The sequence below is a fragment of the Anguilla rostrata genome, chromosome 11 (assembly GCF_018555375.3).
Source record: "Anguilla rostrata isolate EN2019 chromosome 11, ASM1855537v3, whole genome shotgun sequence".
Lineage (NCBI taxonomy): Eukaryota > Metazoa > Chordata > Actinopteri > Anguilliformes > Anguillidae > Anguilla > Anguilla rostrata.
In genome coordinates, this window is record NC_057943.1 from 9,851,895 (window position 1) to 9,864,611 (window position 12,717).

A 12,717-nucleotide genomic window follows, 5' to 3' on the forward strand; every position below is an offset into this window, starting at 1 on the left:
AGAGCTAGCACCATCATGTAGGTTTTCATTTCAACCCTAATCTAGGACACCTGATTCTTCTAATTGGGAGCTCAACAACATCTCCCAGCAGTTGAATGAGGTGTGCTTTGTTAGGGCTGGAGTGAAAACCCACCGGGAACTAGATCTCCAGGAACAGGGCTGGGCAGCCCTCGATTTACACCTTCTAGCAAGATATTTTTAAGGACAGATGTGTACTGTGTGTACACCGCAGACCCACGTGAGACTGAAAAGCGTATGCACGAAACGCCAGAATGCGCTTCCCTAACGCGGCGTACCATAGTTTTTTGAAGCAAATCTACGCACGGGGCTTTCTTCTGTTCTGTCGCTGCAGGATCGATTGGTCTTGGTCGTCTCTCTCGGGACAAAAAAAATCCCCCCTGAGGGAAATGACCGCACTTCCATCCGTGAACTTTGCACTCCTGTGGTTTCCTTCCAACTCACTCTGTATAAGAGCATCTGTGTAACGTCATGTAATGAGAGGGCAAGCCAAGCCATGGGAAAATGGGTCCAGCACCATTACGAAACACCGTTTTCTTTTCCAGCTATGTGCTCACTACCTGGATGTGTCTTTCCAATACACTGGAGCGCATCACTGTTAAAAAGACAAGCACTCGCATTGTTGACCTTATGGTAGTGTCTCATCGCTAGGAGCAAGCGTGCATGAAAACAGGTACATTGCAATGACAGGTTAACTAACGGGAAACAGATTTTATCATTTACAATTCATTCATCCGAACTTCATTGTTTCATTTTGCGCTCTCTCTCTGCTTTTGCTTATCAAGAAAGAAATGCCACTGCAGACGACAAAAACAAACTTATTTACAGTGCATATGATCTGGGGTACAGTGCATCTACACCTATTTTTACAAAATGGCTTGACTGCTTTGTAACAGCTGAGAAACCTCAATTTTACTGTAAGTGTTACGACATTTTATCCTTTCGGAGTAAAATGCAGGCAAAAACCGAGTCAGACGTATGGTGCCTTACAATTTTACACTGTTAAATATTCTTAAAGGAATACCTGGAGGTGATACGGACATGCGGATGCACTGCATCGATTAAAAACACTTGTCTTGTATATTACTTATTTAAGCCAAAATGTGTTTCAGGAAAAGAATCAGCATGAATTCCAGAGTGCAATATACTACAATCAATGGTGCGGAGCATACTATACGTAAAACTAGCATCATTACATGGAATTTTAATATCTTAAATGTTTTTTTTTTAATATCGTCACCTATTTTCTCTGAATGCGATTTAATATGGCAACACACGGTAAACACCATTATCCTTAGGTAACAGGAAGCACTTAGTGCAAAATGGTCCTTTCTGAATGGATGGTCTTCCTCACTCATAAAAGGATCCTCTTAAGCACATAGCCCGCTCCACTATGAATAGTGTACTGTAACACATAATTCAACCTTGACAAGTAACATGAAGCTAAACTCTGGTCAGAAACACATTTGAGGTCAAGAAGCAAGTGCCTGGTACATGCAATTAATAATGCATAATTTCCATTGGCTTATAATTACAAGGATGTTCAAATGTGTTGGATAAAGTTGTTTCGTTAATCCTTAAAAAGGGCATTTTTCATCATAAACCACTGAGCAGAGCATCTGAAAATACTGACCAGAAAGTGTGACTGGAGTGGTAGTGCAGCATAACAGTTAGGTAACTGGGCATGCAACCTAAAGGTTGCGGGTTTGATTCTCAGCTGGGGTTCAGCCATTGTGCCCTTTGCGAAAGACGCCTAAATTTCTTCATTAAAATATCCAGCCATATAAATGGCTGTATTTAAAAAAACGTAGTCTGCCTCAACTGCTCTGGATAACAGTATCTTTCAAATACCATAATATACGTGTAAACAGACATTTGCAATTGCAGAATATCAGACACAATATACAGTAGGACAAGTATGAAATGCTTTTTGAAATACAAACTGTGTGCGGAATGCCTTGGTCTCTCTGTGCCTTTTTAAAAAATAAATTCAGGATGAACTGGTTGCATCCCAGCTTGGGCACGTCAGGAAGCTTCTTTGTTAAATAAATAAAGAACTATAAAAGGGAATTAGATGAGCTTTAGAACAGTCATTCTTAGGGGTGTGACAGCCCATCTGAATATTACATCATGGCTTTCCTGCCAAGTACACAACTGTTAACACTCCAGACAGCGGGAACATGGCCACTTTCATCTTCTCCACGTGAGATGCGTACAGTCTCGTTAATGGAGACCAATATGAAATATTTATTACCCTGCATCCTGTCGAGTTAATTGTTTCAAGCACTGTAAGAGATCCCGACAAAGCTAGGCACTGCATGCTAGCAGGAAGGTTAAAATAGCTTTAACCTGAAAGCAGGTAACAGGTATTCAGATGAGAGTGATGACTCTGATGACAATTAGATCTGTTCCTCTGCTTTGTTCTCTATCTGCAGATACACACATTTAATAAAGCCTACAAAATGGCTCTACTTATTCCAAACGTAGCCTACGGTGAACAATTCCACCTTAATACTCCTTGACTACAAAGGACGCGCTTCCCTGTGGTACTATGTATCACATAACAGGCCTAAATGTAAAAATGTATATGATATTCAACTATAACATTGTACATAATATTCAACAAATTAAATCTGTCTGATTAATCCAACTGTAAAATAACTGTTAAAAATAACATTGACAAAGGAGTTCATCAAAATAAGGGATCCTACCTCTTAATTTAGACTGTAATAAAAGTCAGGAACATTTCTTGTGCACCTATGCATTGCATTCGCCATACAAATCCTCAACAACAACCCATTAAATTAACCTACGTCCTGTATAATTAACCACTGTAATGATCCGTGAGCTATGCAATATTGTTAAGATTACTCCAATCACATAAGCAAGAAAGGAATACAGAAATATGCATGTTGTTTAGTATGGTATGTTCTACTTCTACAGAAGAGAAAAGACAGTCACAGCCGCAACCAGGCCCATGTGAATTGGTTGATTAAAAGCTGGCATATAGTGCATGACATAAATACATAAAATTGCATAATAGCTATGAAGTGTAAACACTGCAAACTCTAAAATGTGTCACATTCCTTCATTTACCAGTGGTTGATAAAGGAAAACCATATGGCTTTTCTTCATATATGTTCCACTTTGATGAGTCTGTTACTTAAGTAATTGCTCAATTCAGCTTATTGCTGATTACAATACAACGGTGCATTCACTAACATTCATTTCCATAATGATACTAGTGGATAGTATGGGAAGTTCACAAAATGGCCGTTATGCTGGTGTGTCTGTCTGAAACTTGTCTTCACTCCTCACGTGTGCAGAAGCTTTGAATTGTGTAAGCATTCTGGACCTTGACATCCTCAGTGGGACAGAGCTAATCATTATGTGTGTATTTTGAGGCAAGGTCCAGGTAGAGGCCGGAGGGAGGAACTTAATTCTATTCTATCCCATTTTGTTTTATCCCATTTTATTATTTTATCATTTTACATTGTATTCTATCCCATTTTATTCATTTATATTGTATCTATTTCGTGTTATATTGTTTTATTCTATATTTTCCTGTTTTAACTGTTTATTATTATTATTATTTCCTTGGTGTGAAGCACTTTGGGCTGCTACTGCTGTATGAAAGGTGCTGTATAAATAAAGTTTATCATTATTAAAGTTTATTAATAAATACGCTTTCCCGTGGAGCCACTCCTCTCCCACTAACGACTGAAGGAAGGAGGTCACACAAAGAACTGCGAAAGGAGGCAAGGGTTGCCAGCTCTGGAATCGCACGATGGCCCCGTGCACTTCCTGTTGACCAGGAAGTAAATGGAGAAGAACCCTCTGCACTATTTTTTTTAGGGCTTGAGGCATTCTGAATGGTCTGAGTGAAAGGTGGGAGTTTGGGTCATGGGGGTGACATGGGGGTCAGCATATAGGCATACCCAAGGGAAACCATAAACAAGTTAGCAGAGGTGGAGTGCTTTGAGTACCGGCCCCTGTATCTCCTTGTAAGGGAGTGACCCTTGCCACTGCTGGGGCTGGGGGTAAGGTTAGGGGTGTGGCCAGAGGTATTGCCAATCAATCAATTTTTAGTTTTTACTATTGGGAGGCTGGGTGGAGCCAGAAGTATTGTCCATCAATCAATCTTTGCTCCGCATTATTGGGGGGTGGGGGGAAGGCCCAGAAGCACCGTCAATCAAACGATCAATCACTATTCCACATAACTCCATTTGCAAGCAGGATGATAGACATCACTCCACACAGCACATTTTACATAGAGAAAAAAACCCTATGCATTGGGGGAAAAAACTGGAAAATGATTCCCTGACCCCTTGAATAAAAAATGTTTGAGCTGAACTCTAGTACAATACGGAATGCAGAGGGGAATTGCAAAGGAATACAACAAACAGATGGGAAAACCGGCCTGTGCTTTCAAGGTTGAGCGAAGGGTTCAGGTCCAGTTCTAAATATCATTTTCAGTAATGACACGTGTGGAGGGTATCAGGAGACTGTGAGAGGGTCTTTAGCAGGGGTCTAAAGAGGGTTTCTTTACTACCGGAAGATCTGCAGGTGGATTTTTGAACACTTATCAACAACAAAACCTCTCTTTGACATTTATTTGCCTCTGCTCTTTCACACAAATGTACCTCTTTCCAGCATTCTCATTGGTTTGACTACTCATAGGTCAGATTTCACTTAATTAATGCGGTATCCAACAATTTACATTATTTAACATAACCAATGATTTGAATGATTTCATCAATCTAGGCGTTTGTGGAATTGGTAGCCTAAATAGGTGGGCGAAGCACAGTTTGGGTCTTAAAAACAGCACAGGTGAGTGGTCTTCAGTCACAGCTCATTGACTGCAACAGGCAGCCTCAATGATACACACTGTGTGTGCACTGACTTCTATGGTTGGCTGGTCTGAGAAGCCCAGATTTTCTCAGTGAAAAATAACTCCTGCCCACCAGCATTACAGTGTGGTATTTGTGCTCACAGAGCTACGTACGTGGGAGACTTGGCAGGAAAGGAGGTAAACTACAGAAACAATCAAGTGGCCATTCTCAAACGTAATTACATCTGCAAAATGCAGGTAAAAAAATGCCAATAGGCAAGGGGTGGCTGACTGCCAAATTTAGCAAATCCTGTTGTAAGTCAGTATAAATTTGTACACTTCATATTACATACATGCTGATCGTGACTTACGTCTACAAATCATTGTTTATTTTTGTGCGAATGTTTTTTCTCAATACTCAATTTGAACTTACAATTCTTTTCTATTTGTGAACTGTGCTGTGCGGTGGAGGATGGATGGGGTAAAGTTTGCTGTGTCATTGATATTTTGAATGTAAGAAGTGTGAAACATAATACGAAGAATTTCGCCAAAAACTCGTTCAACTTGAACACCCCCAACACACGAGCGAAACTGGGCCACAGCACTGCTTTTAGACTCCTAGGAAAACCCTCAACCCTCGTACCCACAACAATTTTGATGAGGTTGATATTCAATACCCATGTAATATTAATCTTCTGATTCAAACCACAACATATTTTAATCATACCCTTTCACGGTTTAAGGACTGCCTATTGGATTTAAATGCTAAGCAAATGACCGAAGGGCAAGAAAATAAACCTCAGAGTGTGAAATAGAATTATAAATTATGAAAAAAAAAAAAAAGAAAAAAAACTGTTTAGTGGTGATCCTTCAGAAACAGAATAAAACAGCGTAGCTTTCCAAACGCAACCTTGCTTTACTGTACAGACGTGGCCTACACACCTACACACCCACACAGCTGCAACGCTACACAGTTCGCTGAAGACCGCACGTACAACTGAACGGATGCGGAACGTCAGTAGCAATAAAGCTTGCCGTATAAAAGGGACATAATTAGCTGCGTTCGTTGGAGTGATGCGGGTGAGTCTTTAATGTACGGTGACTGTTCTGCGTTCTGTCGCGCTGTCGACATGTGACCTTTCCGACTCGGGCGTGGACAGCGTACTTGTCAGTCAGCCTCGTCGCTTTGTGAACACCTGTCTTCTTCGCGCCTTTAAAGTAAACATACACTCGCAGTGATCACTGTGCATGCACATTCACAATGAGCGCTGCAGAGAACAAGGGGAAATTCTGATATTAAAATGAAAACGTTGTGCAATTACTGTGAAGGTGAAAAATAAAATGAACTGATATGTAGTATCCTTATAATTATGTACAAATTATTTATTCTGTAAACGGAATTGAGAAAAACTCCCGAAAATACAGCATTTGGTCAGAACGGCATATGAAACACGTCTGGCCATCAAGAAGTACTGAACTTCTGTACAAAGACGTATATTGGTTTGATGGTGGAGACAGAAGGGTAAATTATAGGGTACTTCATCCAAGCCACAACAGCAACAGTACATCAAGGCACCTGAAATTAAGCAAGGACTGTGATAATGAATTGTGAAGATTATATACTGCTCCATAGATGCACACACATCCATGAGCAAGGGAACTCCACATCAAAGACAAAACAAAATCACTACAGTGATCAGAGCATGAATTGCGCTTTTGCTCCATGAAAAGCCATCAACACTACACTTATATATACTATAACACCTATTCCTGCATGTATATTTCATAGGTCACCTTAATGATTTGCAAATTGGGAGAGGGGGCGGTATAGAAGGCAATGATAAAACCCCCTCGGTAAATCACCAGGAAGTGATCACCGTGGAAGGTATCAGCCCCTATCATTGCAATGAATAAAACAAATACCCATGATGGCTAATGTACAACCCCCCCAATATATAACGACACACATATTGCACGAATTGTTTTAAATTATTTTAAGACTCGCCGCAATCCCTGATTTGTAATTTAAGAGGTCGTATTGTAAAACCTCGCACGTGCGTGAGAGAGAGCGCGCGGAGGAGGAGGAGGAGGAGGAGGAGGAGGACGGGCCGTACGAGAACTGAATTCCAAACGCGGTTCCACGAAGAGCGGATTTTAAACGGCTGCTTTAAAGGGAATAAGAACAAGTCGCGTTCCTTTTCGCCGTCTGCCGCGAATAGAGCTATTGCTATTCAAAGGCAAACACCGGTAATGGCAATATTTATATCGTTTGTATTGATTTGATGCAACATCCGTTTCCTCTGTACTCTGTCAAAGCAACGCGTGGGTACCAGCACATGTAAAAGAAACAAATAGGCATATTTCTCTTATTGATCCTCATTAATATTGCAATCCTAGATGATTATAAAATGAATAATCGGCTGTTGGCAAGGCAGGTTCTTTTTTTCATGAACAGATTTCTTTCTCGCCCGAGTTGTAAAAACAAAAATAAAAGAGAGAGAGAGAGATCTTTTTGATCGGGAAAGGTACGATCAAAACACGACCTGACGGAGCAGTACTTTGAGACATGAATATGCAAGCAGAGGCTATACCTCGGCGCAACTGACAGCTGCTGTTTTTTTGCGATACCGGTGTGGGTCCCGAGCGTCTGGACATCCGACACCTAATGAATAATCTTCGGTGAACAACATCTTACGAGCGGGATCAGGTTAAAACATGGCGGACGGGCGATACCGTAAACACATTCCCCTGCCAAACGGGCCCGGCCGATGCCAGGAAGGTCAAGCTTTCAGCACGCGTCTGACCCAAAACGGTCAGTCCTCACACTCAGATAGGTACTGCACGCCCATGGGGGATAAAATACCTGGGTAACTCTTTACAATAAGGGCACGTGAATTGGCATTAACTAATGTAGTTTTTAGCATGAATGAATGATGCACAAATACATTAATTAACCATAAAACCATTTAGTTAGCAGTTAACAAATACATTAACTAATGCATTAGTTACATGTTTTTTTAGACATTAGCAAAGCATAGGATAAACTCATAATTAGTTAACCATTAGCAATAAATGTTCTGTTTTTTTATTATCCCAATATGAATTGGCATTAATGAATGTAGTTGTTAACATGAATTAATGATCCACAAATACCATTAACAAAGCTGTACAGATTAACTTTTCAGTAGTGAGCAGTTATTATCCACTACAGTACATTAGTCAATGCCAATTCATGTGACATGTGACATTGTGAAGCGTTACCAAAAACCTGTTCCAAATGTGAAATTCCATCCCAGTCAGCTTCATCCTAAACACTCCTGCATTGGTTATGCCTAAAGATTTTGGACGCAATTCAGGAGAGAAATATGCCATATTTCAAAACAGGAGCACCAACTTGTTCCCTTCCTTTTCCTGCACTCACATATGGAGGAAGCCTAAAGATCAAGACTACCTGAGTGTACTGGATCTAGCACTGGCTACCACAAATGGCCTATTTAGTAATCGAAAAATTACAGCACTGAGATCAGGTTTATTCCCTGGTTGGAGCCATTTCTGGAAGGTTACAGGAAAGGATACATATTTGTTTAACTGTGAGATGTGTGAAGCTGAACACCGTGGACAAAGAACAAGGTAAAGAATCTGTTATTCCCACAGATTTGTTTAATGTTGGGCAAACACATTTAAAGCAAGAATCACAGGATTCTCTTTTAAATGAAACACTAGATTAAAAAAAATCAATCCAATTTAACAGCCTTCCCAGATCTGAGGCTTTAAGAGCTTGCGCCAGTACAGCCACTCAAAGCTCTCTCAGCAGGAAGCAATAAAATAAATAAGTGAATTAGTGTTTACGTGTGTATGTTTGTGTGTGTGTGAGGGGGGTGGGTGGTTGTGTGTATGTGCGTAGGGGGGGCTTGTTTGTGTGTGTGTGTGTGTGTGTGTGCACCTGTTTTGGAGAGGTTTCTTATGCCTAGGTCACAGTAACTCGATGTTTCCCTAAAGCTCCAAGATCAAGACCGACCTCCCTTCACATTATTCTGCAGTTAAATTAAATGAATAAAGGCAGAACATTTCTTTATGACCACTACAGTACAGTAAGTGAAGTAACAACATGAAGTGACGTAACTGCACACTCCGTAGAGTAACTGCAGTCATCTTATTCGTTTGACACCAACCTGCTTTCTAAGGCCATTGGACTGATATTTTGGGTTTCTTTACTAGCACGAAGAGCAGCAAGGAATAACGGAGAAGTCTTTAAAAACGGGAGGAGGGCATGACAAATCCGCCCGGCGATTATCTCCCCTTACCATCCAGGTAGCTCGGGGTGCCCCCTCCAAGTCCCAGGCCGTGTGATCCACTTCCAGACTCCCACTCCCCCTCGGGGGCTGGCGAGTCAGTCTGCGCAAATCCGGATTTAGCCGCGGAGGGGGGGGGCGCGCCTCTGGAGTCCCCGCTTTCAAAGCCCCTCTCCATCAAAGGGTAGCTAATAAACTCAAACCCGCTGCGCGTAAGGAGAGAGAGAGGGGGAGAGACAGCGAGAGAGAACTGACATTTCAGTATCTTGCGCAATTCTGATAAGCTCCCAGTCAACTGATCCCCCCCCCCCATCCACACCCTGCCCCTGCCAAAAGACTGACTACTTCATCTGAACATCGTGGGAGCATGATGTCTTAATGCACAGTCTGCAGTGTTAGCAATTTCCTGAATAGCAGGAAAAGTCAGTCAATGAGAAATTTGATAAATATCTATATAAAGCAGGTGTACAAAAAGCTGCATAATGGTTCGAGTCAAGAGTCTTTCCAGGACTTACAATGGCGTTGGGATAGGTTTCTCCTCCATGTCTTCAATAAGCTTCAACAGGTTTGAGGAAGATGATGTCGGCCTATATCCCGTAAATTTCACTCCAACACAAATCTGTAGAACCCGTCCATTTTCACCTAGAAACATAACAAAATCATTTGTAAAAAAAATTTATTTGATGTTGAAGTAGATTATGTTGGTAATATCTGAGTTCCTTGGGCCAAGTGCCCTCCCGACTTCAGTTTTCCTTTTACTCTGTGTCACCTCAATCCGCGTTTCCTGCCCATGGTTTCTGAAATAATCCTCATAACGATGGTTCACCCTCTCCCCTCTGACTCACAGGGATGCTGTACGTACGCACGGCCACATGCCTCATAAAGATCACAGCCTCGATGACGCACCGTTAATTTAAATTCAAACTTTCCAGGGCAGACTTAAAACCCCGCAGTCACATCTACGTGACCTCTCGGTGCCCTTGGCCTGATTGAAAAAGTTCCCTCCCGGACCACAAGTGAACCTCGGTGTTACTTTTAAGACTCCATCACAGGAGAAAAATGGCTTCAGTAACTCAACCCCGGAGGTTCTTCCCATATATGAACGATTATCCAGCTCCTCACCACCCACTCATTTCAGCTTTGAGGCCCAGAGCTTTTCCTCAGCTAGACCACCCTTTCAGTCCTCCGTCCTGCCCATACCACAATACCTTTTGAGCCAATTCAGAATTCTTCTGTTCTAATGGCCCTCAACCTTCCAGAAACCACCCACATTCAGTCTCTTCACATTCACCTGCGCCGGATTCCAAATCAGACCCCGCGCCAAATGAAAGACCCTGCTTGCTTGCCAAGGGAACAGCTAATCCATCATCACACCTCATGCCACCGCATGAACTTTACACTTAGCAACCACTGCGTTGTCTACCAGTCCCATCCCTTAAAGTGGCAGCACGTCCGGACCTGGCCTCTTTTCCGCAACGCGTTCCCCCCAGAGGCCGATCGTCCTACATGGCTTCATCAGAACAGTCCCCCAGCACCTCGCATCAAGAGAAAACGTGTCCAGTTTTAACTTTTCCAGTTAGCATCGTCTACCCAACCGCCGCCACAGCACGCGGTACCTGAGGGGAAAGCACAGGCGTAGTTCATCGTCCTGAGCTAACCTCATACCGAGGGCGAGGGCCTGTGTCAGAAGCCTGGCGGCCTGCAGAATGTATCCCCGTTGACTCACATGGCTCAAGACAAAAGGGTGTAGCAGCAATGACGTAGCTCAGCCAGAGAGGAGCATTCCGTTCCCTCTCTGCTCTGGCTGTCGTTCCGTGACCGCCCTACAGACTTCCTCTTTTTTTTTAAACTAAGATGGCTGATATGCAACACGACATCATCTTCGCACCCTGCTCTGTGCACATAGATGAAAAAATAAATATATAAATAAATATGGCTACAAATACAGAAAACTCTCTGTCAGGCAATATTGCAGTCCCAGATCATGATGTGTGTAATGTCCCCTTTCATAAAACTACGCTCATAACAGTTACATTACATTGCATTATCCTGAGGAAGCAGTTGGGAAGAACTCAAATCAAATCAAAGCAATTTTATTTGTATAGCGCATTTTACAGAGAACTGTCACAAAGACGCCTTAGCAAAAGAGCAAAAACAGAGCAAGAACCAGGCCTGAACCCCTAAATAGCAAACACATGAGGTAAATAACTCTCCTGTTTAATGTGAGTGTGTGTATATTGGCATTTAAACTTCAGCTTGATAGCTAGTTAAAGTCAAAGTCATTGCATAGACATTCATTGATATCTACAAGATGGTAAAACAGTTGATAGAAACTGTGTAACAATGCCAAAGCAAAAAAAGACCAGTTTTTGGCCAAGCAAACTACATACAGTACATATCTTGTGTAGCCTTGACCAAGAATGCTTAACCTGAACAGCTTCAAAAAAATATCCAGCAGGACAAATGGACTGTGTAAGCAGTGTTAAGTGCACGGCTTATAAGAGTGTCAGTCTAAAAGCGTTGATAACTAAAACCACGTAGATGTACGTGTGCCGCCGGCCTTACCTGTCGCCACGTCTCCGGCGTCGGTCTGCAGGTGCACGTCCACGGCGAACGGGGACCCCTGGAAGACCTCCAGCACGTCCCCTCCTTCAATCACTATTTTAGACGCACCACCTGAAGCACATTAAACACGACATAATCAGAGACGCTCGTTTTCAAATTAAACCGAAAATTAGTTTTCAAGGTTGTCATAACCCTAATTCAAATTAGGCGATGTGTGTGTACACACACACACACACACACACACACAGTGTCGTGAAAAAGTATTTGCCCCCTTAATAATTTCCTCTATTATTGCATATTGGTGACACTGAATAGTTTCAGATTTAGACAAAATGAAATATTTGACATTTCCCTTTGACTAATGTTACATTTTGACTAAAGGTCTGAAACCATTCAGTGTGACAAATGCAATAATAGAGGAAATCATGGAGGTGACAAATAGTTTTTTATAGCACTGTAGCTCCTAACATTAATCTCACTCTAGATAACCGAAACCACTATGTTCTAGTGATCTGTCTGCAATTCTATGAGGTGTATATAGGTTTTGTCATTAACCATAGGATTATTTAAATTAATGCATATAAAACTAGAAGAATAATGCAACATTTAAAATGTATTACAAAAAATGAAGCTGTTAAAATATTAAATTATTACATTAATAATTAACAGAATGTGTATATTCAACGCTGCACTGATCCGGTTGCAAGCACCAATGCTTCTTTCTCCAGTACGTCTCGAAACCACAAATCCTGAATAAGTGATATAAATAATTGCAAGTGCTGAAACATGTAGATCATGAGGGAAAAAATGTTTGTAGCACTTCAGTGCACGTACAGTATACTGGCATGTACATGCATGTAATTCGCAGGCATACATATGCTGGATACATTTCCACATTGAAATGGTTTGACTGTTTTCGTAGTATGCAGTCTCAGGCGTGGTCAGGACACGCACTTAGCTGTCCTAATAGAGTCCACCCCAATCGGAGCATCACCAAACTGACAGAATGTG

The 12,717-nt window shown here is 41.8% G+C and overlaps 1 protein-coding gene across 2 annotated transcripts in view; it reads right to left on the reverse strand.

Annotated features, from left to right (window-relative positions):
- Positions 1–12,717, reverse strand: part of LOC135233848 (MORN repeat-containing protein 1-like) — a 134,701-nt gene that overhangs the window by 112,776 nt on the left and 9,208 nt on the right. For both annotated transcript variants that reach the window (XR_010323960.1, XM_064297763.1), the window contains exons 8-10: positions 11,707–11,817; positions 9,657–9,783; positions 9,154–9,347 (exon numbers count right to left, since the gene is read on the reverse strand). Coding sequence is in view for 1 of the 2 variants with exons in the window: in XM_064297763.1 (XP_064153833.1) it covers positions 9,154–9,347; positions 9,657–9,783; positions 11,707–11,817 (432 nt within the window). In the remaining variant the exon portion in view is untranslated. The remainder of the gene's footprint in view (positions 1–9,153; positions 9,348–9,656; positions 9,784–11,706; positions 11,818–12,717) is intronic.